The 27,327-nt window shown below is 44.0% G+C and overlaps 1 protein-coding gene across 5 annotated transcripts in view; it reads right to left on the reverse strand.

Moving 5' to 3' along the window:
* Positions 1 to 27,327, reverse strand: part of anks1aa (ankyrin repeat and sterile alpha motif domain containing 1Aa) — a 73,304-nt gene that overhangs the window by 22,543 nt on the left and 23,434 nt on the right. For 3 of the 5 annotated variants that reach the window (XM_030117783.1, XM_030117784.1, XM_030117785.1), the window contains exons 5-16: positions 24,046 to 24,342; positions 22,711 to 22,786; positions 22,504 to 22,605; positions 22,336 to 22,422; positions 22,058 to 22,227; positions 21,767 to 21,826; positions 20,564 to 20,696; positions 19,643 to 19,686; positions 18,921 to 19,014; positions 12,865 to 13,355; positions 3,693 to 3,749; positions 2,068 to 2,137 (exon numbers count right to left, since the gene is read on the reverse strand). In XM_030117783.1, the coding sequence (XP_029973643.1) occupies positions 2,068 to 2,137; positions 3,693 to 3,749; positions 12,865 to 13,355; positions 18,921 to 19,014; positions 19,643 to 19,686; positions 20,564 to 20,696; positions 21,767 to 21,826; positions 22,058 to 22,227; positions 22,336 to 22,422; positions 22,504 to 22,605; positions 22,711 to 22,786; positions 24,046 to 24,342 (1,681 nt within the window). The remainder of the gene's footprint in view (positions 1 to 2,067; positions 2,138 to 3,692; positions 3,750 to 12,864; positions 13,356 to 18,920; positions 19,015 to 19,642; positions 19,687 to 20,563; positions 20,697 to 21,766; positions 21,827 to 22,057; positions 22,228 to 22,335; positions 22,423 to 22,503; positions 22,606 to 22,710; positions 22,787 to 24,045; positions 24,343 to 27,327) is intronic. The other 2 variants (XM_030117786.1, XM_030117787.1) reach the window with 1 other exon arrangement.

The raw sequence follows: 27,327 nt of genomic DNA on the forward strand, positions 1-27,327 counted from the left end.
AGCCCCTGACATACGTCGTGGTTAATATTTTAACAGCTCACTCCAGTGCAGGGCATAACAAACAAGAGGGATGGAATAATAAGACAGAAAAAAAAAAACCTGAGGATCTGCTGCTCTGCTAAATATATTGAGAGGTAGCTGTGGCAGAGCATGAACGTCAGATGAATATTGAATAATCTGAGAGGGGAAATCTGAAGGGAAGGAGTCAATTGTTTGGGTTACAGCACAGTCCTGCTGCACCATCCATCAACGCTGACGACAGGCTTTTGAGGAGCCAAAAGGAAAACAGGAAAGCAGGCGCAGAATTCTTAACATCACCGCCGACACCTCACGTAATGAAGAGTCTCCCGGGCGCTCTGGTCTCTTAAATGAATAAGTAAAACGCCGCCACCTTCTGATGTAGGGCTTAAAGGGAAGTGTTTGGCTTGGTTTTGCATCAAGACAGCATCAAAAGACTCAGACAATAAAAGTGGTGGACTTCCTCTCTGAGCTTCACAACCCTGACTGACAAAAGCTCCTTAAAGGCATCATCTCGGATGACTTTCTTTATCGGTTCAATAAAACAGACCAGCTGTCTCCCCGGATTATGCTTCCGCATCCAATTCACTGGTAACCAAATCACACTTTGTAATCGTATGCTTCCGTGAAGCCCAGGCAATATTTAAATAACTTAAAGTACAGTACAAACGATCCCAAAACTTCAGACTTGGCATGCACAATTCACATAACCACAACACTTAGAACGTTTATGAAATCGAGAAAAATCATAATAGTAGAAAAACCTACCAGAGAGCAGGAAAAAAAAGCTTTGCATATCCTAACAGTGAAGTTGAAGTTATCTTGGAATGAAGTCCAGCGTGCCTCGGTGTATTCATTATGACTACAGTCATCACAGTGTTAACAGACAGAGTCAGCGGTGGAAAAAAAAGAAAAAAAAAAATCTTACTCCAAAAATAAAAGGCTTTTGCCTCCTGTGTAGACTTGCAGACCTTCTCTGCTAAATATGCTGCGGAGGCTGTGCTTTCTGTCGATCATTGCTGGTAAAATTAGCAGTACTAGACGGGACAAGACGTCCTCAAATGACCCAAAACATCCTTGTGATCAGCTGTAAGCTGTGCATTTTCTTTCTCATCTACGTAGTCTTCGGCTGAAAATCTTATTATGAAGAGAATATCTTAATTTTAGCAAATTTGAAAGAAGCAAATTTGGCAACAATTATAGTTTTTTGGAGTATATTATTAACAAGTGTGATTTTTGAAAACCCTGGTGAAACAAGACAAGAAGTGTTATAACACAGTGTGTAGTCATTGGTAATGGGTTCCACTTCACAGCATATCACTGTCAACAGCTTTTGGGAGCCATGGTCAATACATATCCCAACTCATGCTAGTTAACTGCATTAAACATGTGGTGAGTCTTCATACGCAGTCAGCAACTGTCGTATTGGTTATCCATATGATTTTACACAAAAACTTAATTGATCATTTTAAATAGCCTCAACTATACTAATAGTCTCAGAATAATATACATTGAATAATATACATTAAATAATAATAATAATAATAATAATAATAATAATAATAATAATAATAATAATAATATTTGTGTTTTCAATCAAATAATGATCATCAGTCTTAATTCTTTTCTATGAAGATTTCAACAAAGACAAAAAAAACCTTCCCCTCCCCTTGCCCTACATTCTCCCTGTTCCGTCCCCTGCCTCCACCAGTGGGGCTACTGTCTGCCATAGTAGCTGGACTCCCAGGTCTTGCATGAATCACGCACTTAAATTAACAGAGGCCGATTGAGGCTTTCAGAGGATTGCAGGTAAAGAATTGCCGTCTTAAAATCTCTGCCTGAAGTCAAATACTCTAACGAGTTCCGGCTTAAAGCCTAAAGACCCGAAGATACGATTTACACAGAGTCTAATAAAGCTACAGTGGTGACTCATTTACTAATTTGCCATCAAACTTTCAGCTTTTATTTTAAGAATTTCTTTTTTTTGGAATTTCTAAACCTTAATTTAACAATATTCAGAACGATATCGTAAAAACAATCATACAGTACCTGGTGTAGCATATTGCTGATCTCTGGAAAAGTCGATGCCTGCTCCAATCAGTGTCATGATCTTCTCGATCTGAGGACAGGAGCAGAGGACAGAGATAAGAGGCTGGAGGAGTCGCTGCAGTTCAGCCTCCACCCTTCACCGGCAAACACACTGACAAAGGCCCCCCATGCTTGAAACAAACGTCACAGTCACCCTGCAGAGGTTAATGACAGCGTATTTCAATAAGAGGAGAGACAAGCACAGCGGCTTTATGGGGATATAAATAAATACTTTGAAGGGCATCTCAAGAAACTGTTCAATGTTTGATTGCTTCTGAATCTGATTTATGGTCTCGATAAGACTTTGTGCCTTGTTTTTATGTCACAGTTGAGGAGCGACTGGTGCTCTGAAACTCTGTCTTACAGCTGCTCCCTTCAGGGGTCGCCACAAAGGATCACCTGCACCATTTATTCAGCACAACTTTTGTGTACTTTTAGCAAAGTAACTCAAATAATCAATAAAGCCATTTTAACACATCTATGAAAACGATACAGCAGCTGTGAGGTAAATCCTGTTTTTCTTGGAGCTATAAAAGCCCAAGAAGAAAAAAATGCTCCAAAAAGTTTGCCTTATATAAAGTAACAATTGTTTTAATGCAGCTAAGCTTTCATTTGAGCATGAGTTGCATATAAATATTTCTTTAGTTGCATTTAAAAAAAAAGGAGTTAAATACACAGGCTGAATAGAAAGAGCTGAAAAGACCCCAGATATCTTTGTTTCCATGCATCGCTACAATATGCATGTGGACATCAGCAGCGTGTCGTTTCCAGGCACATCCACACAGATCCACACGTCACACACATGCACACACACACACACACACACACACACACACACACACACACACACACACACACACACACACAGACTCATACAAACACAACTACTTGCATCTCTTTCCAAAAGCATTCATGAGGGAACTGAAGCAGCAGTGAACCGTGGAGCTGCAGTATTACACCTGCCACGGCGCAGAAACACAACCCTCCCTTTCAAACAGCCCGGGGCTGAATATGCATAGACAGTGCGAGAGAATTAAATAAAGAAGGGAGAGATTAGAAACGCCGTTGTCACTCCAGCTTGTCCTGAGGACGAGGCCACACGAACAAACCGGAGTGAAGAGGCGTCTTCATTGTGCTTTGTTCCAAATATTTTATCTCCAAGTGACTGTTCTGGCTTCCACTCAAAAGGCCTCCAGACAGGTTTTATGCCCCTATTACTATAATTATATAAGGCAATAAAGTGCCATCGGGAGCCCAAATACTACATTTGTTCATCATCGATCGGCGTTTGGATGTTTAGTTGTAAAATTATTTGTAATTGGAAGGAAAACGTTTGTCTGGGGCAGAGAGAGGAATTTAACCTTGAGAAACGATTCCTCCGCTTTCAAACTGCACACCGAAACATAAGCGAGGCTTCTAGACCTGCATAGAAATAAGAAATGAATAACCATTCAGATTCTGCCATTCCAAAATGGTTCATAAAGCCTGAAAGGATCCCATCTACTTCTACAAAGAACTCCCCAGAAGAGGACAGAGTCAAAGCCCAGAAGGACCAGGAGGTATTCATGTGAAGATGGCCGTCTTACGCTGTCAAAGGAATTAGATCGTCGCTGTTTTGTGGTGGGAGAAGTCGTCGGTGTCTGCTGGGAGAGAATTCAGGATTTTGTGTTTTGTCTTCCTTTTCATGTGACATCTGCATCTACAACCAGACAGCTCCCTTCTGCCAGGTATTTCAGCATCAACTACACACAAAAAAAAAAAAACTAAAAGTAATTGCTTCTAGTAATCAGAAATACGAAAACTTTAATTTAAAATCAAACAAAAAGCACAATTTGTCACAGAAAATCTATGCCGACCACACGGAAGAACTGCCTCATTTCTGCTGGCGGAAGGAAAAATGGATGAAGCATGAGACCGAGGGAATTTAGCTGATCACATTATTTTTGCAAGCCCTGCACCTGATGTAACTTCTCCATACTGTTGATGAAACTGCTGCATATTGTCCAGATGGTAGATTAGTCCCACAAGTAAGCTTTGCCTCCATCCAGACCTCTACATTTGCCATATTATCCATCTCAGTGTTAATGAAGAACTGGCAACCTCTCAGCCCTACCTAAGCAAAACAACATAAACAAAAACAACAAAAAGCAAACATGACTCAGCAGAATTAGAATAGCCACTATTTGTGCAAAACAGGCTCTGCGTGCAAGAAGAGCTGAGTCACTTATTCAAGACAGTAAGATTGGATTCAACTGGACGTATTCTGAAGGAGTTGAGTAGCAAAATACGCTGGCCTGAGAGGATCCATCTTTTATTGAAGTAGTGTCTGATGGGCTGCTCCTTTTTACAGGGTCAGGGGTCATCACAGCAAGTCATTGCACCTGGTCAAATTTAACATGGGATACCCTTCCGTGAATCTGAAACTAACACAAAATTAGCCACATATTTAGCCACATTTGCATCTTTCACCTCATTGAAACGATTGTGTATTTCTCCCTTGAGCCTTGAACTCAACATGGTTTCCTATATTTCCCAGGTAACAATGTCTTGTCTTGATCTGCGCTAAACTGTCATATTCATAGATTTAAAATTAACCCAAGTTTTCTTTATTTCCACTGTGCTCATGAGTACTTGCTACTTCTGAATACAAAAGAAGTGTTTTCTTCAAAAATAATGTCCTCTCCCCAGTTATTTTGCAGTGTTAAAATGTGTGTTTAAAGGGTAACCATCTAAAAAAGTTCACCCATATGAAGTTTTATCACCTTGCATCCAGACAGTTGATGCTTTACAGTCATTTTCATTGAGTTTTGCCCCAACACGATGATGACTTCAGGTAATGAAGATGAAAGGTTATCCAGATGCTCCATTTTGACAACAAATCTTTACATCTCATCACTGTATACTTTCATTTTTCAAAGCTGTACAATTTGCTGGCAATAATCATGAGGTCTCCCTTGTAAAATCCCCCCCACACACACATACACACACACACTCATGAACACTGTGGTCGAGTTAACGAGGACAAGGTAGAGCTATTGTCTCATAAAGTGATCACCGATCTGCACTGGGGGGCTAATGCTCCCGACAGCGGCATCACTCTCCACAAACGAGCAAAAAGGGGACGATGAAGGGGACAAAGATCTTAGTATGACGTGCAATTGAGCTGCCAAGTTTATTTCCGTTGCTCTCGGGAGATAAGACATGTCAGCGTGCTTTCAGACAACGCAGCCGAGGTTGTAACATTTTGCCCCTGGATTGTAACATATGCGACAACCTCAGGATTGCCTTCCTCTGTGCCTCAATCTGCTGCAGACAAGAGGGAAGAGCCCGAAATAACCGCTTACATTTCCAACACAGCCAGACTGTAAGTAAGCCACAAGCTTTTTTTGTTTGAACAAAATGCGAGTCTGCATATGGAGAACAAAAAACCACACAGCTGCACTCCATCTCAGCGCCGCGGCTCGACTTGTCCTGTATAATGGGAAAGGGAATACTAGCCGGTCCAGTGAGAGTTAGAAGCAGCTACCGTGAAGGCAGGTGTGATATAGTGCAGGGGTTGGGTAAATATATCCTTATCAGGGGACAGGCACCGGCGCTTTCCTCAAGGTAAATCACATCCAAAACAAGAAGGAGCCTCTGAATTTCATGGACAGAGGCTAACACGCTCAGAGCCATGAGAATTAATAGAAAAGCAAGCATGGGATGTGTTTTTGTGCTGCAGAATTGAATCAATACGAGTGCTGAAATGGAGAGGCGTCCATTGTTTGAGCGGCAGGGAGACACAAAGAGCGGGGTCAGGAGTCACCGGCGAGGTGGAGGTCGCCAGCTGAAGAGCTAGCGGTGATGAGAGATGGTCAGCGTGAGATTAAAGGCACATGAAGCCATTTATAATGCTTCTCGCAGCGGGTGTGATGCTCCTGGATGACTGAGCAGAATAGCAAGACTGCTACTTTACCGGGATTTCAAAACACAGACATGTTGGTTTTTTTTTATTAACAGCCTCAAACAATACACACTGAAGCTGAGAAGAAGTGGCGCTGGGCGAGCTAAAGGATGCCTGGCACAGCATGTTCAAGCTGAAAACAAAAGGCTGCTGCAGGGGGGAGCGTGCCCAGACCTCTGGACCCCAAATGGGAGAGCTGGCACCAAAACAAGGCTTGGATGAAAACTGTGGACTTATGAATGGCATCAAGGGGAACACAAACACACCAGCGTTTGTAGCAGGTGCCAACATCTCAATGCCACAGTGGGACAAAGCTCTGTCAGCATTACCTCCTGAAATAGCCCAATGTCATGCTGACATTTTTTTTTTTTTTATTAAAAAAACACAGCAGCTTCCACAAAAATAAAAGAAACATGTTAACCCTCAAACAAATGACTATCTGAGAACCTGCATATTAGCTGAAATTGTCATTTTCTGACATTTTAAGCTCTGAATTCTAGAAATAGGGTCATTTTGTACGATGGAACATATTTCATCATTTTAGGATACGCCCTATAAAAGCTTATTTCAAAGCTTTCCTAAAAACTGAATTTCTAACACAACAAAGAAGGATTCCTCTCATTTCCAGTAACACTTTAAGTGGTGGCGGTATGTCTCGGGCCCCCCGTGGCGCTCCTGTGTTCCCCTCCTGGTGGGGATTAGAGAATAGATTTCCCCTGCTGGCTGCACCGGGTCTTTGACACACACCCACAGTTTGGTTTGATCTCAGCAGGTTAAAACACACAACAGAGCAACTCAGTAAACAGAAAGGTCACAGAAAATGAATGCCAAATACTGCAACAAACTTGCAATTAGCTTATAACTGGTAATAATGAAGTATTTTCAATACCAAAAGGGATTGACTTTTTAAAAAGGCAAGAGGTGAAAGTTTTTCCCGTTCTACTGCTTCGCAAATAAAGGCACTTTTATCAATGCATAGCAGCCAAAGAGGCTTTACAAGAAATATAATATCCATAAAAAGGCTTGAAAGCATTAATTGTTCTCTCATTCAATTCATTCATAGCAGGTAGACAAGATTAATGAGCATCAGGCAGAGCTGCTGCCTGTAAGTGGATCAATACTCACAAAAGCCGGTTTCATAGTGGCTATTGGATCTGTGGAGCGCGAATCGAAAATGAAGTTAGAGAGGAGACGAGGGGAAGTCGACAGCGGGCCTCTCCTTCTGTCTCAGTCTAAAGCTCTCTGCCTCCTTTTCTCTCCTCCCATCTGTGGAGCTCAGAGCGCTGGCCCACACAATGTGCCCCCTGGATTGTCATCTTCACTGCGATTGTATGGACCAAGACCAGCCCTGCATTAGCATGCGCTTTACACACCAGCACACACGCACACACACCAGCACACACACACACACACACACACACACACACACCGAGAGATCCTTAAATGGAGAGAGGCATAGGCCAAGACCTCATGCAAGTCAAATCTGCTTGTCTCGAAACCAGAAGCGGAGCATCTCAGAGTGTATGGAGCTCAAAAGGGAGGGGGGGAGGCAATACAGAGAGGAAAAGGGACGGGGTGAGAGAAATGGAATATTTAACAAACCAGATTACAATAAGAAAAAGATGTCTTGAGAAAGGGTGTGTGTCCATGCATCGGAGGCTGTGTGGGGTAATGTTCTGAGCCACATTCTGTCACGGGGTAGCCAGTTGTGACCAGCGGGGCGGCTGCAACAGCGAAGCCGAACTCCGCACCGAGTGCCAGGGAGAAGCCAGAAAGAACAAACCGAGCAGAGAGTTTTCGGTTTCCAGAGGACACTCCCAACATCATTAAAGAGAGTGCAAGCTACGCTACGCCCAATCAAACTTTAACCACTTTCCCCACACACAGACAGACACACACACACATTCGTCTCATTTGCTATGCACTTTACGTCGGGGGTGTGAATATTTCCATTTCAAGCAAATGCAGGCTCATTCCCCGAAATAAGGAAACAGAGAAGAAAAGATTGGTGGCTCGTGGCTTTTGCTTTGAGCACACAACTCCCAGACATCTAAATCGCTATTCATGTGAGAAGAAATAGCCTTCCAGGTTCATTAACATTAAGAAAGGATCTGAAATTGGATCAAAAAAATTTGCCTTTCAAAAGTGATATTTCTTTCAAGAATCTCGCCTGCTCGCTGAGGCCCGTGATAAACACCAGTATCTACTGAATGAGAAATGCCCAGTCTCATTTGCATGTTGTCCATTGGTACCACAACAGGGCGACTGGAGCGCTGGAGAGTGGAGAATTTAACCACAGCAACCAGCTTCTTCAAAGCGTTCCTTTCAAGGCAGAGAGCCTGAATTTTGTACACTTCTGCTTAGGGCTGCTACATTTTAAATTCATTCACACTGACAGGCATGAATATAAGATCTACTGGTCGAGCTGACAGCCTGCTTCACACCTAAATACAGGCTACTGTATATGCAGCGGCAGGGAACGTTGCGAGAAGCCTGCACATATGTGAGAGGCATCCGAGGCAGAACTCATGGTTAACAGCCTCCTTTGGGGAACAAACGTATTTCATTCTGCAGCAGCACTGATACCCAGAGAGAGAGAGAGAGAGAAAAATCTGATATTTTCAAGGTCAATGGTGTTGTTATTCTAACTCCAAAACAATTTCATTGTGTAGCACTGGCTGGAAAGTAAATAAAATACATTCCCGTGGGATGAATGAATAATTAAGAATCAGCTGCAGTGCAATCTGCCAGCAGCCTACTTAAAGACTTCAAAGAAGCCTTCGGGCATTCAGATGAACTTAAAACTGCCCAGTTCCCTCAGTAACATACGCTTATGTAGCGCATACAGTAAATGAGGCCATTGCCTGAAGTGCGTCTCCGTTTCATTGATAACATTTGTTTGGGTTGGAAGCCGATGGTGCAACCTGCTCCGCGGCATCATGGGAGGTCCCGCTGGTGTGTGAGGACAGCGATACCTTCTCCTGAAGCTCCTCCTCTTCGAGCACGTATCTTTAACCCACCAGATCAGTTTTCATGTTCGCTTGTTTTACTTTGTCTGTGCCGAAGCACCCGGGAGGAGACACCAGAAACAGAGGAGGTAGAGGTAGATTTAAAGCTTGCTGAGGTGTTCTGGGAGTTTCTAATAAACAGGCAAAGCTGTGGCCGTCTTAATCCCATCACATTCTCAGTGGGCACATCCGTCGAGCGCAGTCAGAAGAGGAAGAGAGGTGTTCATTAAACTGGATAATCAGACAGTACGATGACCCACCAGAAGCCAGAGACTTTGAAAGGGGGGATTAAACGGCTCAAGCACGCAAAGTTTTCTATTTTTGACCAAAGTGCATGACAATATTCTGCAGAGCGAGGAAAATATCATGTGATCTTTTCAGTTAAAGTCCATTCTTTTGCATGTGCATGCTTGAAAATAAAGAAAACAAATGGAGTAAAACAAGATAAAGCTTTGGGATTTTTTCAGTGGAGAATGTCATTAATTGTCTAAGGAAGGTTTAAATCCAGTCCTAAAGATTATCAGAAAAGCTCTGCTTTCTGCTCTACTCAAATACAATAAAACACTATCCCAGACCATAAATCACTCGGAAATTCACCTGCAGGTGTGTCGACCAGAAGAAGGGTTCACGTCACACAAGTTCTACGGTCAAGCACTGACTTCTGAATGTTACAGGATAAGATCCAATTATTATTTTTTAAATGTCTTGGAAACTAAAGTAATCTGACACGGGTCTTTTACTTATTCCAAAAATTAGGCCAAAAACTCAAAGCTTTCCAACATCCGGCTCCAAGTTTATAGCTGAACTTGCTGGAGGACGACAGAGGATGTTGACATTTTTGTAAACAGGCTCAAGGCGCACATTTCCTTCTTGTCCTTTAATTCATTTTTAGATAACAGTATCAAAGTAGTTTTATGTATTTTTTTGTAAACATGTTTGACAGGCTGTTCTCTGCTCCACTGTATCCGTTTCACATTTCTTTCTATTTTTTGAATTTTCATTCACTTATTCTGGTGACATATTCTATAATATTTACATTATACAGCAGCAGATTTCTGTTGAGCTGCATGGAGAATGACAATGTTTGAACTTGGATTTAAACCTCACTGTTGGATTTTCACAAAAATCTTGTGTTTTTTTTTGTATTAAGCTTTCATGAATATTTTAAAAATATTTCCTGAATTCAAATGTTGTGAGATTTTTTTAACAATTCTTTACAATACGCAACCCTCTGGATAGGATTTGCTGAATGAACATCCAACCTCAAAAGTGAAAACGTATGATTCAACAGCTCGAGTTATTTGCCTGTATTAAATATCGAGTTGTAACCTTTCATGTTAAAGTAGTACTTATTCAAACATGTGGGAATCATCTGGATCGAGGGTAAAGCCTGTAGAATGAACAGTTATACAGTTTATTGTCAGTGGGTCTTTGTACCACAGCATTTGATTCACTGCAAACAGGAACAAATTGAGAGTCGGTTTTAGTTTGTACTTTAGTCTCCTTGGTTTTTGTTGAAAAAAAAAAAAAACTATACACTACTACAGTAATGCTTGCAAACAGTAAAGAATAAAATAAAATGTTTCATTCAAAGGAAATCCAAAGACAAGGTCATGTTGTCTGAACACAATATTGGGTAAGCAAAGCTCCTGAAGTGTTGTGATTCCTTTCGGGCCACGTATATGTTTGAACTTCTACTGCCTCTCTCCGTCTGAAAGAAACTAAAGATGGAAGTGTTGACAGGAGTATTTACACACAGAGCAAACATCAGGTCATTTTGCCGCCGTGCATAAATGCCTGTCGAAGGCTGTCCTCCTCAGCTGCAGCCTCCTCGCTGTTATCGGTGTCCGTCAGAGAGCTGCGGTGCTGCTGCAGCATCGACTCAACATCTGGCAGTTTATGGAGGCAAGTGACAAATAATGATGTCCCACTTTCACAGTGGCGATGAGCAAATGAGCTAATTAGAAGAGCAGGCGCAATGTTATGTCTTCGGAGGAGGCTATAAACCCGATAGGGCTACGCAAAAAAGCTGCAAACACCATGCATAATTCATATTTACTTATGTGCAGTCCCAAACGCAAAGGAAAAACCATGGCAGAAAGAGGAGCCCTAAAAGCTTGAGACTCTCAGCTGACCAGTATCTAATTATTCAATCAGTGTTACAAGTCGGCAGCATATCAGAGTCTGGCCACCTGCGTAAAAGCCCCGGCCCACAGAAGCCAAGATATCGACCTCAGGGCTGCTATTATCTCAGCTCTCCGTGGTTGTTCGGATGGGGTCATGTAAAGGAACACTAGGCAGCAATACAATCTCCTCACCCTGGAGAGGGGAAGCGTTTTCAGTGCTATCCGAGCTCGAGACGGTGAAGCATCATATAAAAAATAAAATGAAACGTGAGCCATCTCTTGTGGACGAGGCTGCAGCTCTCAGAGAAATGTATTTTCCCAGTAAGAGAGACGGAGCAGAACAGAAACAATAAAGGGGAAAATTGCTGAGACACTTGCGGGAAGCTTAGCTAAAACTTAGCCGAGAAGCTTAGCAGATATTTTTAATTCTGCCAACAATAAAATGATTGTTGAAGGAAATCGGTGAGAGAGCCAGTCTGGTCAGCTGCTCAGGCTTGTTTGACTCTGCTCAATGAGGCTTTCACATTTACTGTTTAGAATTTAAGTCAAATGATATTCAGCCTTGTCTGTAGATTTTCCCTTAATCATATAGTCACTTCGGCTTTCTTCGTTGATGCAAAAAACTGCCTACAAACTTCAGAATAAGTATATTTTTCCTGCGACGTGTGTTTTCAGTCGTGTGCTTTCTGTGCTGTTTGTGTGACAGATTGTGCACGCCTCTATACTGAGAGTCAGGTTTGAGTCTGAAGGCTTTAGACGAGGAGGAGGGATGAGCTGAGGAGAGAGCCGGCAGCCTCCGAGTCCTCCCTGAATCTCAAGCTCCAAATCTCGTCTCATTCTTTCAGCCTCTCAGTCGTTTTATCCCCATCGTCTTGTCCTCTCTAATCTCTCCTGACTGCGGCTCTCTATCTGCATCCCAGACAAAGCATTACCGAGCTGAACCAAGGGGTTGATATATTTAGTTACGAACACTAAAACTGTGGCGACAAACAAGAAATACCACGGAGGAACTGAAAATAACCATTTCAACACAGAAAAACCATCAAAAAAAAAATTCAGCTTCAAGCGATGAGGTTGGTAGTACGACGACCTTTCATAGCAGTGTGTGCGTGCGCCGATATGAGCGTGTGCCGTGGATTAACCAACCCGAGCAGCAACAAACCCGGATCTGGAACATTTCTATTAATCTTTGCTTGCAAGAGAAGTTGGAGTGGAGCGTTTCCCACCAGGCAGCGACAGGTGGGCTTTGAGTCAACAGGAGGACAGCAGGATATTTGTGGCTGGCTACAGTAAACAGAGCTGTTTGCAGCTTTCATCCAGTGGTTGTCGAGGTGAAATGTCTTGTGCCTGCAGCTCAAATTAATTTACGAAGAGAAGACGTTGCACAGAAGAGAAAATGGAGACAATGTGCTCAAACATCTGGCATCCATTTAGGTTATGCAATACGTCCACAGATGACATAAACCATTTTTATTTGTGTATAAACTGTATTCATAAATGGCATGTGTTCCTCATAATATTAGTCCCTCCTATGGTTTTAACTTTTGTAATCATTATCATTTCTCGTATAACTGTGTTATTAAAGATGATGACCGATGAAAGATGCCGAATTTAACCCGTTAACTTCAGAATGTTCACACCAAGTCATAATTGAGGGTAGCAAAGTTTAAAAAAAACTTACCTCGTCCCATTCTGACGTGAAAGACGGCGATTTCTCCAGCCTCTTCTTGCCGGTGCTACAGTTAGAAACGGACTCGCTTCGGTTCCCCAGTCCTCCTTCCTCCTCACTAGGAGGCGACACCAGCAGGTCGGAGTCCGACTTGGACAGGCTGCGCGCCAGCTTCAGGTCCCCGGGAGGCCGCATCCTCCCGGCCCCGGCCCCCGAGTCTCTGGGCTCCTTGTTCACAGTCGCATAAATTGCTTTGGGGTCGCAGTCTGTCAGGATGGCGGCCATGCTGGGGCGGTTAGGTGGCGGTGCCGCCGCCGCTGCTGCTGCTTCCTCTTTTACCTTGGCGGGTTTTACGGACTCCGGCTCTCCTTGTTTGGGCGGCGCGACACCCGGAAGCCTGAAGGGCTCGTCGCGGCAGTCGAAGACTGGAGAGGATCCGTGCAGCAGGCCGGTGAACTGCTCCGGGACACCTGCTCCCTGATCCTGGCTGAGCTGGACGTTCTCTGGAGGGGAAAAGAAACGGGAGAAAGATCAGCAAGGGAGGAAGGAAAGTAGTTTGTCAGGGCTGCGAAGTGGACTTCCAACTGAGGGGCTGCTCTTTAGCGCAGGGCTAATAAGAAACCACCCACACAAGCCTCCAAACAGATCTGTAATTGTTTCCTACCGGGAGTGACGGAGAGAAAAACAGCGAGAGGACGAGACTGAGCAAAGAGAAGGCGTCTGTTGGCTGGAGAAATAACTGAATACCAAACACAGCTTGCAGCCGTCTGACGTCTATCTCCTGGGGCCCGGCTGCATGTATGTTGTAACGGGAGTTGAACCGAGTCAAATTTGTGCATAGCTTCACCTCAGAGGCCCTGACGCTCTTTTTTTTTTTCTGAGCTAATACATCCCTGAAGCTTTGAACACACGTCCATACAGATACATACATGAAATACAATCACTGAGTACTCAGACACAACTGACACAGCAGAGTATGCAAAACAAAACTCATCAAAGACCACAGAAATGTTACTAAAAAGGAGTGAAACTTACACTGGATGCCTTCTCCAATGAAAAACAACTCCTTAATAAAGCTAAACAGAAATGCAATTAAAAACAATTAGATTTTCCTCCTCCCTCTCCCCGAGGAATTACAGCCACCTAAGCCTCTTTTCGGCAATCAAATCAGCCGCGGCTTGACAGTGCCTGCAGTCATCCACGGTCTGGCTTTAAGGGAAGGGAAAAAAGAAGAACTCCCACCGCTCTGCCCACTCGTGCAGTCCTCGTTCTGTGCACTGCTGTGATGCGTGCTGTTGTCTGCTGCGTGACCAACAACCCTCTGTGTTTTCTGCCTTCTAATTCTGGACCGTAATGGTGGCTCAGGAATGGAAATTTGAATCACCCTATCCTCCAGCAGGCAGACTCCTGATAATTAGTCCTGTGACACATGGTGCAGGAGCGCGCATGTGTGTGTGTGTGTGTGTGTGAGTGTGTGTGTGGACAGTCTCTGTCTCTGCCAGGGTGACAGGGTCAGGGGTGTTTGGTGACAGGGAATCTGGAGCAGTGACACCACAGGAAAGTAGTGACCTGTCGCAGCACTTTGTTTGTCCTTCACAACAGCAACAGTTTCGTGTTGAACATGCTCAGCTGTGCTGTCGCCTAAAGAGGGAAAGCATCAAAAGAGCACTTTGCGAGCGCGTACTATCTCTACTGAGGTCTCTAAACGTCCCTCATTACCTTTTCAGGGACCATTTGTGGCGAGGGTGTGTGCCGAGCAACGCCCTGACCTCCACTTTCACAAGTTACCGAATACTTGGACACAGAAAGTGTGTGAGAGGGTGTTTGTGTGTGTTATGAGGGGTGAGTGAGTGTACTGCACACACATGGCAAGATCACAGCCAAAACACCCACCCTCTCCTTGGCAGCTGGGGAGTGTGAACGCCCTATGAGCACATCAGAGCGGTTCCAACATTTGCACATGGAGTGTTAACCCTTGAGGAGACCACAGCCCCGTTTGTTCGACGCCACGGTGGAAAAAACGTACAGGAAACGCTACAAAAACACAGACCGATGTGCTCGTCGCTCTTACGGAAGGGTGAGATCACCACAGATGTGACATGTGCGTTTCATTTGGCAGCGACGGGTCCATTTCTCACGCCTAACGTCATGTTTGGGTTGCAGATTCACGGCCGGCTGCAGAGCTCAAAACGCTTTGCCGTTTTATTCACTTCATCTTGACGAATATCTGGGTGTCAAGGAACTTGTCGATACTTGTTTTACTTTAAGTTTCTGACAGAGACACGAGAGGAGGAACTGTAGTGACAGAAGGATTCATTGAACATCTAATCAAACTGTTCATCCGTCATGCTGGAAGCTCAATCTAAACACTCAATTTCTCTCCTGCCAAAAGTCACATAAACATCTCTCTGCCTGCACACAGCTGCCACTACTTCTTTTACAATCCAGCTCATGGATAATGCACAGCATAACAAAGGACTATCCAAAAACCACACTAAAAGCAATATTAGTGTTCGAACTACAGAAACCACGACAAAGTCCAGGCTCTTCTTAATATCCATGTGTCGAGACAGACTCGGTGTGATTTCAGCTGAATGAGATGAGAGAAGATACGTAGGCCCAACAGTGATGAGTGAGAACATTTTGTTACTTTTCGGTAGCGATCGCTGTATCCCAACATGCCATTTGTTCTTTTATCATCAGTTTAGCTCTGTGGTCGGATGCTTCTCTTAACCCTTAATGGGGCTTACTCGGGTGGATTGACCGGAAGGGAACAATGTCAAATAAGAGGTAAAACATATCAGCAGCAGCATCGATCTCAATATCAAGCACAACGATGCAATCATGTATTTGTGTGTTTGTCATCATGGATGCACCTTACAATACAAATTCATCATTTTTTCATTGCAATCTAAACAATCTGAGCTGTAACGTTTCCATGCACTGTGCATGCACGCTCTGCTCTTCCTACTCCACTAGAGTGTGTTGACAGTGGATGTATTTCACTTTATTACTTCAACATTGCACCACAACTATTGACAAAGAGGCCAGAAGTCAACAGCACAAAAGCACAAATATCGAGAAAAAAAAATGACAAAAAAAAAACAGATGCAGCACAGTCTATTGAAAAAAGTCGTCTCGGTGCAACGATGTTATCATTTTCATCCTCTGATACAGTTTTCAGCTGAGCAGCATGTGAAATGATCATGTCACACAGCTGTGACACAACAGAACAAGTACTTTCTGTCTCGATCACTTCGAGGTCCAGCTGTGGCAGCTCCTCTGGAGTGTTGTACTTAATAACAGAAGCGAACACACATCTCGGAAACTAACACCCAGCAGCCCAGAAACTGTAAAACGACTGAAACAGAAAGAACAGAACGGATGAAACTGCACCCTGGCTGTTAATTAAACGAGCATCAAGCTCAATAAAATTCAAGCTTCTCTACTGATGCTCATAACCATGTACAATAGAAACCCAATGTGTGTGTGTGTGTGTGTGTGTGTGTGTGTGTGTGTGTGTGTGTGTGTGTGTGTGTGTGTGTGTGTGTGTGTGTGTGTGTGTGTGTGCTTTTTTTTTTTTTTCCCAAACACTACCTGTAGATATTTATGGGCCATTTCCACTTGCAAGGAAGATCTTTTGGAAAACACATAAAATACCACAGAGCAGCAGGAAAATGCTGGAAAACACTACATTCCTGCTGAGAGCTGCAGTGTGTTTGTGACAGGTAATAAACAGAGATGATATCGCTGACCGTGCATATATCCTCCACCTGCAGCAGAGCGTGTCCCCACTGAGGGTTCAGGACCACACAATAAAAAAAAAAAAAAAAAAAGCACATCAGGTTACAAATATAAATATCTAGAGGAGTGAAACCAAACATGTAGGATCAGCCGGCTTCACGGGTTTACGGAAGACACAAACATGGGAGACACACTTTAAACTTCGCAGCAACAAAAAAAAAACCCCTAAACTTTTAGTTTTGTGGCTTTTAAAAAGGGGAAATACACTATAACTGAGACTGACCACACACGCTTAAAGTATTTTGCACTTCTCTCACTCCCTTTGTCAAATCCCGAGTGTGTTCTTGTGACAAATCATATTTCACTAAAGTGAATATTGCTCTTGTTGGGTAATAATCACATCTTAATGTTTAAACTCATTACGGTCCACCAGCTGACGGCCAGGCTGTTCACAGGGGGTCATGTGTCAGCTCAAAGAGGAATAATGACTCCGCCAAAACTAAACTGCGTGCACATTTATCCGCCCAACCACAAGTGCGGCGCAAATGTTTCTGCAAATGTTCTTCGGTTGTCATTTTCACAATCTGGAGCCGATTCGATTCCAAATACCCATCTGTGTGTCCAAAGGCGTGTTGGCCTTTAAACAAAGCTTTGTCAGCCACATTTATAACGTGAAGAAGATGAAACCGAGAGTGTTGTTGAACCACTAAATTCAGATTTATTTATGTCAGCGGTGTAGCGCTCGCTCTTAATCTTCTAAAGATGTGTCTCCATGGTTTTCACCGAGGGGGTTGAATTTGTTGCGTGCGGAAGTTTGTCCTCTGAGTTTATTAAATGCCTGCAGGATCAGACAGCAGCAGGATCTTTATGTGGATCATCAAAGAAAATTTGATCATGTTTAAACATGAAGCATTATCACTTCTCCATCAATTATCCTGGAAGGAGGTCAGCGATGGTTAGAGTTTGACAGCTGATGATTTCAGGACTTTTCTTCATTTCAGACAAGTGAGTTGCTGCAGTCAAGAGTTTATGTGTTACAGAGGCCGTGCTCAGTCTGGAGCTCAATGACAGTTTATAGCACCCATTAACAAGAATATAAATGTATGAAGAAACTTCTTAGTTAGCATATCCAGAATTATGAGTTTGTCAAACAGTTTATGACAATTTAAGGATGAGTTATTGGTCAAATTATGAACATGAATAGACTTTAGTGAATTTACCCCATAGAAAACCCAAAGCATGACTAAATTCACTTATAAAGCTAAACCAGATCCTAAATACTATGCATTGTACTAGTTGGTTAAATCAGCTGACACTGGACTTCACCTCAAACAAATCCATCACTTATTATTTTAGATCTCAAAAATTCCTTCCATTGGGGGAAAAAAAACCAAAAACACTTGAAGAAGTATTCAAACCCATTCAATCTCTATTTGAATGTTCAAAAAATATTTCATGTTCGGTACAAAAACACTCATCTTCTGCTTTGAGCGTCATCTTTTGCATTTCATATCAAACACTTTAAATGACTGATACAATTTTCAAAGTAGAGCGGCTGCGCTTATTATGACATTATAACGTTCAGATGTGTCTCCTCTGTAGGCCTGCAGGCATGATCATGGGCAGCCCATGGCCTCATCTTTTACAACTGTACTCACACTAAATGGCCACTTGCTGTAAACTGCTGTGTTTTTAATTATCTTTTAATATTTTATCATGTACGGAGCGGATTACTGTTATTAGTGATGTACTTTCTCTTGTTAATCAAAACAACATTATTTTGCCAAAAGGAAAAGAGCAATCACCACAAAACTATTTGTTTAAAGGCAGACATTTCCTGCTGTGAAGTGAAAACAGCAACCAGTAACATTCTCCACAAATCTATTTATTCAATGGAGATATCTGTATGAGTGTGCGCCATCTCCGCTGCATGCTTGACTGGATGACGTGGCACATCCAGCGTTAAGCTGGGCCTTGCTTCAGAGAGAGGAACGTCACAATCTGATCAAGGATTCACTTTCATATTGGCAACGGAAACGAGTTTCGCCCGCTTGCCAGAGAATGTCAATCAGCCCGCCCTCAACGAGCCAAATCCGCTCGGCGGGGCCTCGAGAACGCCAATCAAGCATGCCACGGCGGCGCTAATCCGAGCCGGCCCATCTCGGATGCATCGAACTCGGATGCATTTCTCTCGACGCGCCTCGCTTGTGATTCTTCCCGTCTGACGTGTCCGGTTCATCTTTCCTGCAGAGCCTCGCGGCGCTGCCAGCAGCCGCAGCTGGGCCTTATTAGGTGACCGAAGTCTCTGAAGTGATGTTACTCACCTCCGCTGGCTCGACGGCCCGCCCGTCCAGGCGGGTGCAGACTGTCTTTCGTCTTACTGGGGGCTCTGAGGTCGTTGGGAGCAGAGGGTTTACGCTGCAGGAGAACAGAAGAGCCGAGTTCACTCACACATGCACGCAAGTTATTAACCAAGTTATTAGTTATCTGATAAATCAATAATTATCCACCTGTTCTGAACCTAAAAACCAGAACTGTGTTTTCACTGCATGTGTGGCAGGGATGGTGTTTTGGTTTGCCAGAGGGCGGATGAGCTCAGGAGGCTGAAGATTAAAGCCCAGATGACACAGTGCTGCACTTTTATTATGATTGGGCAGCTGAGAGGCGCCGTTAATCCAATAGACGCCGCGAGTAAAGGACGTTTGCAGATATTGTGGGCAGCAGGTGGGGGTCGTAGGTGGGTGGCAGCAATAATAACAGAAAGCTACTCACTGGATGCGGGATATAAAAAGGCTATAAAATAAAATGGCTGCAATAAATAGAGTAAACAGGTTTACATAGACACACAGTCAGGCAGGCTGGTTAAAGATGATCTCTGCCTTCTGCCGACATATAACTCAATCTGGGACCATGAAGAGAAAATTAGGTTCATTATACGATAGGATCGGATGTGAAGCCGGGACAGTCTGAACTTTGACATTCAAAACAAAGTTGGATAAAAATGTTTAAAGCAAGGTTTTAAAAAGAAAGAAAGTGGTTTTCATACCTGAGGTAGCACACTGTTGGAAGACTGTATGGTTCTATTCTCGTCTGAGGAGACAGAGAACATCAGAGTCAGGACAGATGAATGATTATCACAATTCACTCAGTTGCAGACCATCTATTCCATTTTCTGATTGTCTGGAGAGAGATTATTAAAGTGACGTATAATGAAATCATGTATAATGCATGATGACATTATCGGTCTACATGTCAGACTAACTCCAGATTTATCTCCCTATGTTTCACACAGCAATAAAACACATTATTAAATATTTCTGTATGATTAAAAGTATTAAAAAAAAAAAAAAAAAAAAAACAGAAGTCGTTTCATTTTTCACAACGTCAGCGGCGAAGCTCCATCTCTTTAGCTCGGTGACGTTATTTCTAACGGCGCTGGAGAAGCTGACCGAGCTGGAAGTTCCTGAGGGGACGGCTTTATAACATCAACAGCTACAGATCAGAATGGCTTCCTAATTTAATCCTATTAAATCCAATTACACGCGGTGCCATTCACCGGCCACGAGCCAGTTGGGTGTGCTGACGTGCGGCACAGTCGGTGATGGCGAGGTTGGTTCGCGTGCACGAGCTGCTGATCAGAAATCAAATATTTCATTTCTGCAGCTTGGCATGACAAACGGCATACTTTAGACTTGTTGCAGGAACTATTTAGGCTTAAACTTTATATTCTTGTTAGTATCAACTGGAGTGTTTTAGACACTTTCTTTCATTGACAGAAGCTGAAATACAAGAGCGACCAACGTGTTTTCCCTAAACTGGCCTGTATTAAGGCCGTCAGGTGACCAGCAGGTTTATTTCTACAGTGTTTCTTTGTCAGATAAGCCTCTTTACACAAAGAACTGCAGAAAAACTGTTTTCCCTTCCCATTGCCTCCAGTTTATAGATTAAATTAAAGGCACACAGTCACCTCTGTGGGATGGGGGCTCCGGGCTGGGTGCTGGAACTTTGGTCTGCGCAGTCAGCAACAGCTCATATGTATGATCCTCCTCCTCCTCCACCAGCTCTCCTCTCTCATCAATACTGCTGCTTGTATACAATGCCTGCAGAAAAAGCGCAAAGAAGCAAAAGGAGAGCAACGTTTCATTTAAAAGATCATTTCAGAATCACAGTAATTCATTTAAATGCAAAAAGTCAAGTGTGTCTTCTCTTGGGCAAAAGTTGAGAGAACCACGCTGTAGGGTATAAATCATCCTACTGTTGAACACGAGGTGGTGGCGTTGAGTCATTAGTGTGTCGTTCACATGGCGCTCAGATTTTTGTGTTTGGCTTTATGGTCTGGAGTCGCAGTGGTCCACATTAGTAACAGTAACGGTTTACACATGTTCACCATGCAGACTGCGTCACTGTGTTGTAAGTCTCGTGCTTCATCCACTGTTGTGTCAATTACTCCTCCTGCAGCTTCTCTGACTGACTCAACACACCATCTTGTGGTGTAAGCTTGTACTGCAAGATTAAACCGGCTGGAGGCCAGTCGGCAAACTGGCTTACTTTGTGAAAAGCACCAGCAGCACATCCACAGAATTTTATTTACGTCGACATCAACACTTTATTTTGTCTCATTCAAACTGTTTTCTTTAATATAATATTGATTTTCATTTCAGTGCAAAACTTAATGTTCTAACTGCAAAACCGCAAAACCAGTTCCCCTTCATCCGATCGTGAATGCAGAAAATCTGAGCGTATATTAAACAACATCACATGATAAGAATGCCTCACTCTTAACCAGGTAAAAAGAAAATTCAAACATGTCCTGAAATGATTATTTAGCATCTAAATATTTTTAAGAATCAAATATAAATGACCAAACAGCCACTAGTATCAGCCATATCTTACACCGAATATACTCTCTGACTTGGCCGTGACTTCTTTTCCACTGCTCTTACAGTTCTCTTTAATATTTAATAGCAACTACAGTGAACAGTGCAGCAGCCATGAAGAAATCTGGTTCTCTGTGACAGATAATCATTTTCCAACATCCTCTGCATTGTTGCACTAACAAACCATGAACAAACTGTCAGCTCAGTTAATTTCAAAAGGCTTTCACACCACAAGCAGGACCAGTGACGGCCGACAACAAAATATTTCAGATGTTTAGATCGTTGCTCCTCACCTCTGAGCTCACCTCCTCCTCGTGACCAGGAACGTGCGACGAGTGGCCCAGGCGGTCCTTCTGTAAACGGCGAGAAATTTCGGATCTAATAAAACATTTGAATCAACACAAGAATGAAAGCACATTCTGAAACACAAGAATAGCTATTCTGAGGGGTTTCTGGAGCCCAGTCTCCTCCAAACAGGACCACCGTCTCCCTCTAGTGGGGGCTCAGTGTTCCACCTCCTATTAAAACCTGTGAGTCCCTCTCTAGTGTGTGTGTTTGGGGGTTTCAGGTGAGTGTCTACCGACCTTGCCGGCTTCACTATCGGGCCTTCCCGAGTCTCTGTCTGAAGACTTTCCGCTGGTGAGGCTGTCCAGAGAGTGGCAGGAAGTGGCTTCAAACAGAGCTTCATACGGGCTCTCCTCCTCGGGCCCCGGGGCCAGCCCCGAGATCAGCTCGCTCACCTTCTCCAGGTCCCCTACGAAACAAAACAACTAAAACTCAGCGCCTTGGTAAACAGTTCCAGGAGGAATCTCTCTCAAAGTATGTCCAAACGGTAACGGTATAAACATTTGTAGAATCTGACCCTTCTTCCGCGGGCTGGGGCTCTCCTGAGGCGGAGGTATCGGTGGAGGAGGGAGGTCGATGTCGGGAGGTTTTCCAGTCATGTGACCTGCAATGATCAGGACGTTGTATCACCGCCGTTTGATGCGACGGAAAGAAGGTATTTCACACAGAATCGTGTGGTCGTCACCTAGGATGAGCGCGGCGATCTGCCTGCTCTTCTGAGACGGCATGTCTTTGACAGTGTCCAGCGCCGTCAGTCCCTTCTGATCCACGATGTTCACGTCGATACCTGACCAATCACATCAGAATCAATCACTACAGGCAGCGGGAAGGTGCTTTCAGCTAACTTCAAAAGACGCATCGAGTCATGTCTTGCGTGGTTTTTAGGTCTGACCTGCACTGAGGAGTTTCTGTACCACGTCTATCTTGCCAAATAGCGCAGCTTCGTGGAGCGCACTGCCTTTTTCCGTCTGCACGTGAAAACAAGAACACACAGAGAAAAAGATGAGCCGAAGAGAGATACGTACCTAAAATGTTTTAATAACGTAAGATATCATTTTCCAAAAAAAAGTTCCAAAATAAAATTAAATCAGAAATACAAAAGATAAGACACCTTCAAACCAAATGCATTTACATACACAAGGTCTCAAAAGCAGCTGGACGATTAAAGAAGGGACCTATACAGCTATATGTGACTATTCTAGTTTCTGATAATGTTTCTCAAGAAGGCTGAAGAGGGAAAAGCTCTGTCCTCTGAGGTCCGGTGACGAATCTTGGAGTGAGTTTCCATCAGAGCAGGAAGGATGAGCGTGAGATGGAGAAGATTAGAAAGGCAGAAGGTTATGGAGGGTTTTGGGGTGATAAACACCATTTTCAACTGAGTATGTTGAAAACGCCACTGGCAGGGAACCAGGGATGCTCTCCAGATCAAAGAAATAGACAGGTGAGAGATCTGAGAGCAGAGTTCAGTTTGTATTGCAGTTTATTGAGGATTTTGGATGATGATCTGGAGGATATTCGAGTTTTTATGTTTTAAGCATGAATGTTGGTGGCAGTTAAGGACAGTAACAGACGGTTTTGGGTTACATCGTCCTATCGAAGACGGCAGATTTACATAAATTCATGTCTGACGAAATAAAGAAATGAAAACTCCTGAACACTTATTTTGTGCTTGCTGAACAATCCCTTCTGCTACGCGGTTATCTAAAGTAGCCAAGATAAACAGTATACAGCAACATTTGCTTTAATGCCTGCCACATGGTCCACTGTTTTATTGACAAATTATGTGGGTGAGGAATCAAAGCAGACCACTTTATTCCTCACAGGGCCATGCTAATTGAAACCTGCAGGATGCGGAGCCTGGAGGATGCTGCACAGACCCCACACCTTGAATTCAGAGGGAAGCGGGACGGAGTATCTCCAGACAGATGGGTGGCACGGTTTGATAAAGAGTCAGAGCCCAAGGGCCCACCAGGGGGAGCAAGGCCAGCTCCGCTTTGATAACACAGCAGTTCCTTTTGCAAACTGAGGGCTTAAGAGTTTTACATTTAATCTCATAGCTTTAGTGGGAGGCAGGCTGAGGAAGTGCTGCAAGAACAGATTAACTTACCCCAACATGATTTGGGCCATGACAGTACATTAAGAAACACTGAGGCAAACCCGACGGCCTGGATGCATATGCGCACACACATACACACACACACACACACACACTGAGGGGAAAGCACACCTCGTAGTTGATGTCCATGCCAGCGTCCAGCAGCACGCCCACCACGGACAGGTGGCCGTTCCGGGAGGCCAGATGCAGCGGCGTGTGTTTCTTGGTGTTGCAGCTGAGCAGGTTGGGGTGGGCGGTGAGCAGCAGCTTGACCACTTCCAGCCGGCCGTACAGCGCGGCCAGGTCCAGCGGGGTCTCGAACTTGTTGTTCCTCATGGTGGGGTCCGTCAGCTCCTCCAGCAGGAGCCGCACCACCTGCGAGTGGCCGTACTGGGCGGCGCAGTGCAGCGGCGTCTCGTTGTCGTTGTTCTGTTGAGGGTTAAAACAGCGTGAGAGGAGATCGCGGCGCGGACAGTCGAGCAAAACACAGAAGAAAAACTGATTGAATCAGAAGTGCTTGAATCAAGTGTGTTAATGGGTGAGAACGCAGTGAGGGTGTATTAATGAGATCACAACGTTAGAGGATTAAAAGGTGCCTGAGAGGCTGGTAGGAACGCCTGCAGGGGGGAAGAGTGAGGAAGAGCTGAGTCTGGGAGGATCACTAGTAAAACATGCATGAACTAATAAATACATGTGTTGTCGCCGGCGCTGGGAGTCAGGGGCGGCGTGTTGCAAGCAGAGGGGAGCATCAGAGACAGGCTGCTTTGACAAGAGGTCAGAGTTCACCAGCATCGTAGTTTCACCACTGAGATACATACGCAACACTTCTATTTTTATTCACTGAGCAAGAGGCATGAGATGATGCAGAAATCAAAGAATTTCAACAACAAATAAAAACGAAAGTTGACTCTAGTGTCGTGACGGTTGGTTAGAAAAAGGAGGAAGAGGAGAACATGTGAGTCTGCAAAACCCACTGACTGTTTCTGAGAGAAGTGAAGGAGGCTTTGTCAAACTAATGAAAAGAGGTAACTGTGGTTTCAAACTGAAATGGTGTAATAACTAATAACTGTAATAACTCTTTTATTGACAAAAGGTCAGCAATACTAGATTTTCTCGAGGTAAAGTCTCCCCACAATTCAAAATCATCCGTCATACTTTGAAGTTTGCCCTGTAAGAAACAGCGAGTTTGAAAAATAAACAATCTGTTGATTCTGTTACTGAGTTTAAATCAAGAGATTTGTGTTAGAAATAAAATAAGAATTCACAAGTGACACTTGTCAGCTAAAATAAAGTTTATTTTGACTATTATTTGAACGAGCATTTCTGTCCTGTAAACTCTTGCTTTGGAGATCCTTTTTACTTGAGTTTGAGGAATTGCACGTCGCAGTTTGTCATATGACACCCCTCAACACGGACCATCTGTTATTTAAAACCAGACAAACGTGCAATCATTACATCGCTGCGTATCACATGCAGTAATACTGAAACGAAGAGAAAGAAGTTGGGACGGGATTCTGCAAATTCAGTGAGAAATGGACTTCTGCCATTTCTGTTAAGATTATGTTCATTTATCCTGCACAAAACACAAATGAACAGCTGGTGACGCCTTTCAAAAAAATCAGCACTGCAGTAAAACAGTCACAGAAACGCAGAAAGCAGCAATTAAAACCAGTAATTACAACATAAACTCAGTAAGTGGAGCTTATTAGATCTAATGACTCTTGTGCAGTAACAAGATCAAGGTCTAACAGACAGGAGAAGCTCCAGCACCGGCAGTGATCTGTACGACGAGCAGCCAGCAGGGGGCAAATCCCTGAAACACAGGATATCAGCTGGTGGAGCTCACCAAAATATGTGTTACACAGAGGACAGGTCCAGCCATCACACCCAAAATCTGCTGCAGGCTATTTCACACAGCAATAATATCACTGTGCACAACTTTTAAAGGTGTTCCAGCCATGTGAAGCAGATTTGTAGAGTCATACAGCTCTTTAACTCCACTCCGCTGCTGAGTACAGATGGGTGTGGTAGAAAATACCAGCTATTGTGAAGCCACATGCTCGGAGAGTCAGTCATTCCAGGCGATCAGAGCCACCTACAAAAGGCTGACAGCTGGTGTGAGAAGCCCCCACATGGACACGCATGATGCCAGTTTGGGTGAGTCCCAGAGAAACACGCCAGCTGTGCCGCTAAAGACGGGACACGGCGTGGAGGGGGGCATCGGGGCGGCTTCAGACAGGTGTCACTCTCCTATTCACTGACACCGATGACAAAGACCTGGCACCGGAGGTAGAGAGAGAGAGAGAGAGAGAGAGAGAGAGGGAGAGAGAGAGAGAGAGAGAGAGAGGGGATTGCACTCCCCTGGCAAAGCAGGTCACAGCTTGAGCAGAGAGAGAGGAGGAGGTGGAGCCAAGAGAAACAAAACGGCACCTGCTTATCAAAAGACGGGACACAGAGGAACACCCAGAAAAAAAAAAAAAAAAAAACTTCTCGGGTGAATCAAGCGAAACAAAACATGCAAAAGAAAAAAAGGCTTTCCAAAGAGTCTGTTAAAAAAAAGCTCAAGTTTTTACTGTGGGTTCCTTAGTTGGTTTCACACACTTTTATTTTAAACTCATATGCATATCAAACAAAAAAATGCTGGGTTCCACATGAAGAGAGAAAGAGGACGCCGCGACGCACCATCGAGCTTCGCACCAGCTTTTAACGGAGGGATTAAGATGACTCCAGCAGGCAGACATACATGATGTGATTCCATTAACACGATTCACTCCCTTCCAGTACGCCGCTCCATCCAGAGGCCTGAGGAGCGTTGTGTCTAAAGCGTTCGACACATCGCACAAAGAGCTGTAAAAACAGGCGGGGAGGAATTACCCAATCAAAGACGAAGCCACTTCCTCACTGCGTCTGAAAGGAGAGTGCTGCAAAGTGCGGCGAGTGGACGGTAGGTATGACCTCAGTGCTTCTGATCATGTTAGCGCCGAGTGTCTCTGCTGCCAATGTTGCGGTCAGTGCCATGTGTCAGCCAGCATCTGATCGCATTAAACATGGCCGACCAGCCGTTTGACTCACTGATGGGAAGTTAGCAGCGGTGACACGCTGAGCTTTGCCTCCTCTGAGGCCGGCAGAGCTTAGCGTGTCGTGCAGGCCGAGGCCGAACACCGCAGGGTACGTTCACTTCCACAGACACCCAAACACCTCTGGCGCGGCCTCTTTAGAGTAGCTAAAGTTTACTCAATCACAAGCAAGACAGGAGGAAAGTGTTATGTTTTCCATTTTATCTCTTCATTAAGTCATCCATGTGACACTCAGGTATTTCAAGTCAAATCTACATGGCTAAATGTTCGAGAGCTGCATTAATATTCATGTGTAATAAGAAGAATCATGCCATTAAAGTAATAGAATAAAATAAAA

This window comes from Salarias fasciatus, chromosome 20, assembly GCF_902148845.1.
Source record: "Salarias fasciatus chromosome 20, fSalaFa1.1, whole genome shotgun sequence".
Lineage (NCBI taxonomy): Eukaryota > Metazoa > Chordata > Actinopteri > Blenniiformes > Blenniidae > Salarias > Salarias fasciatus.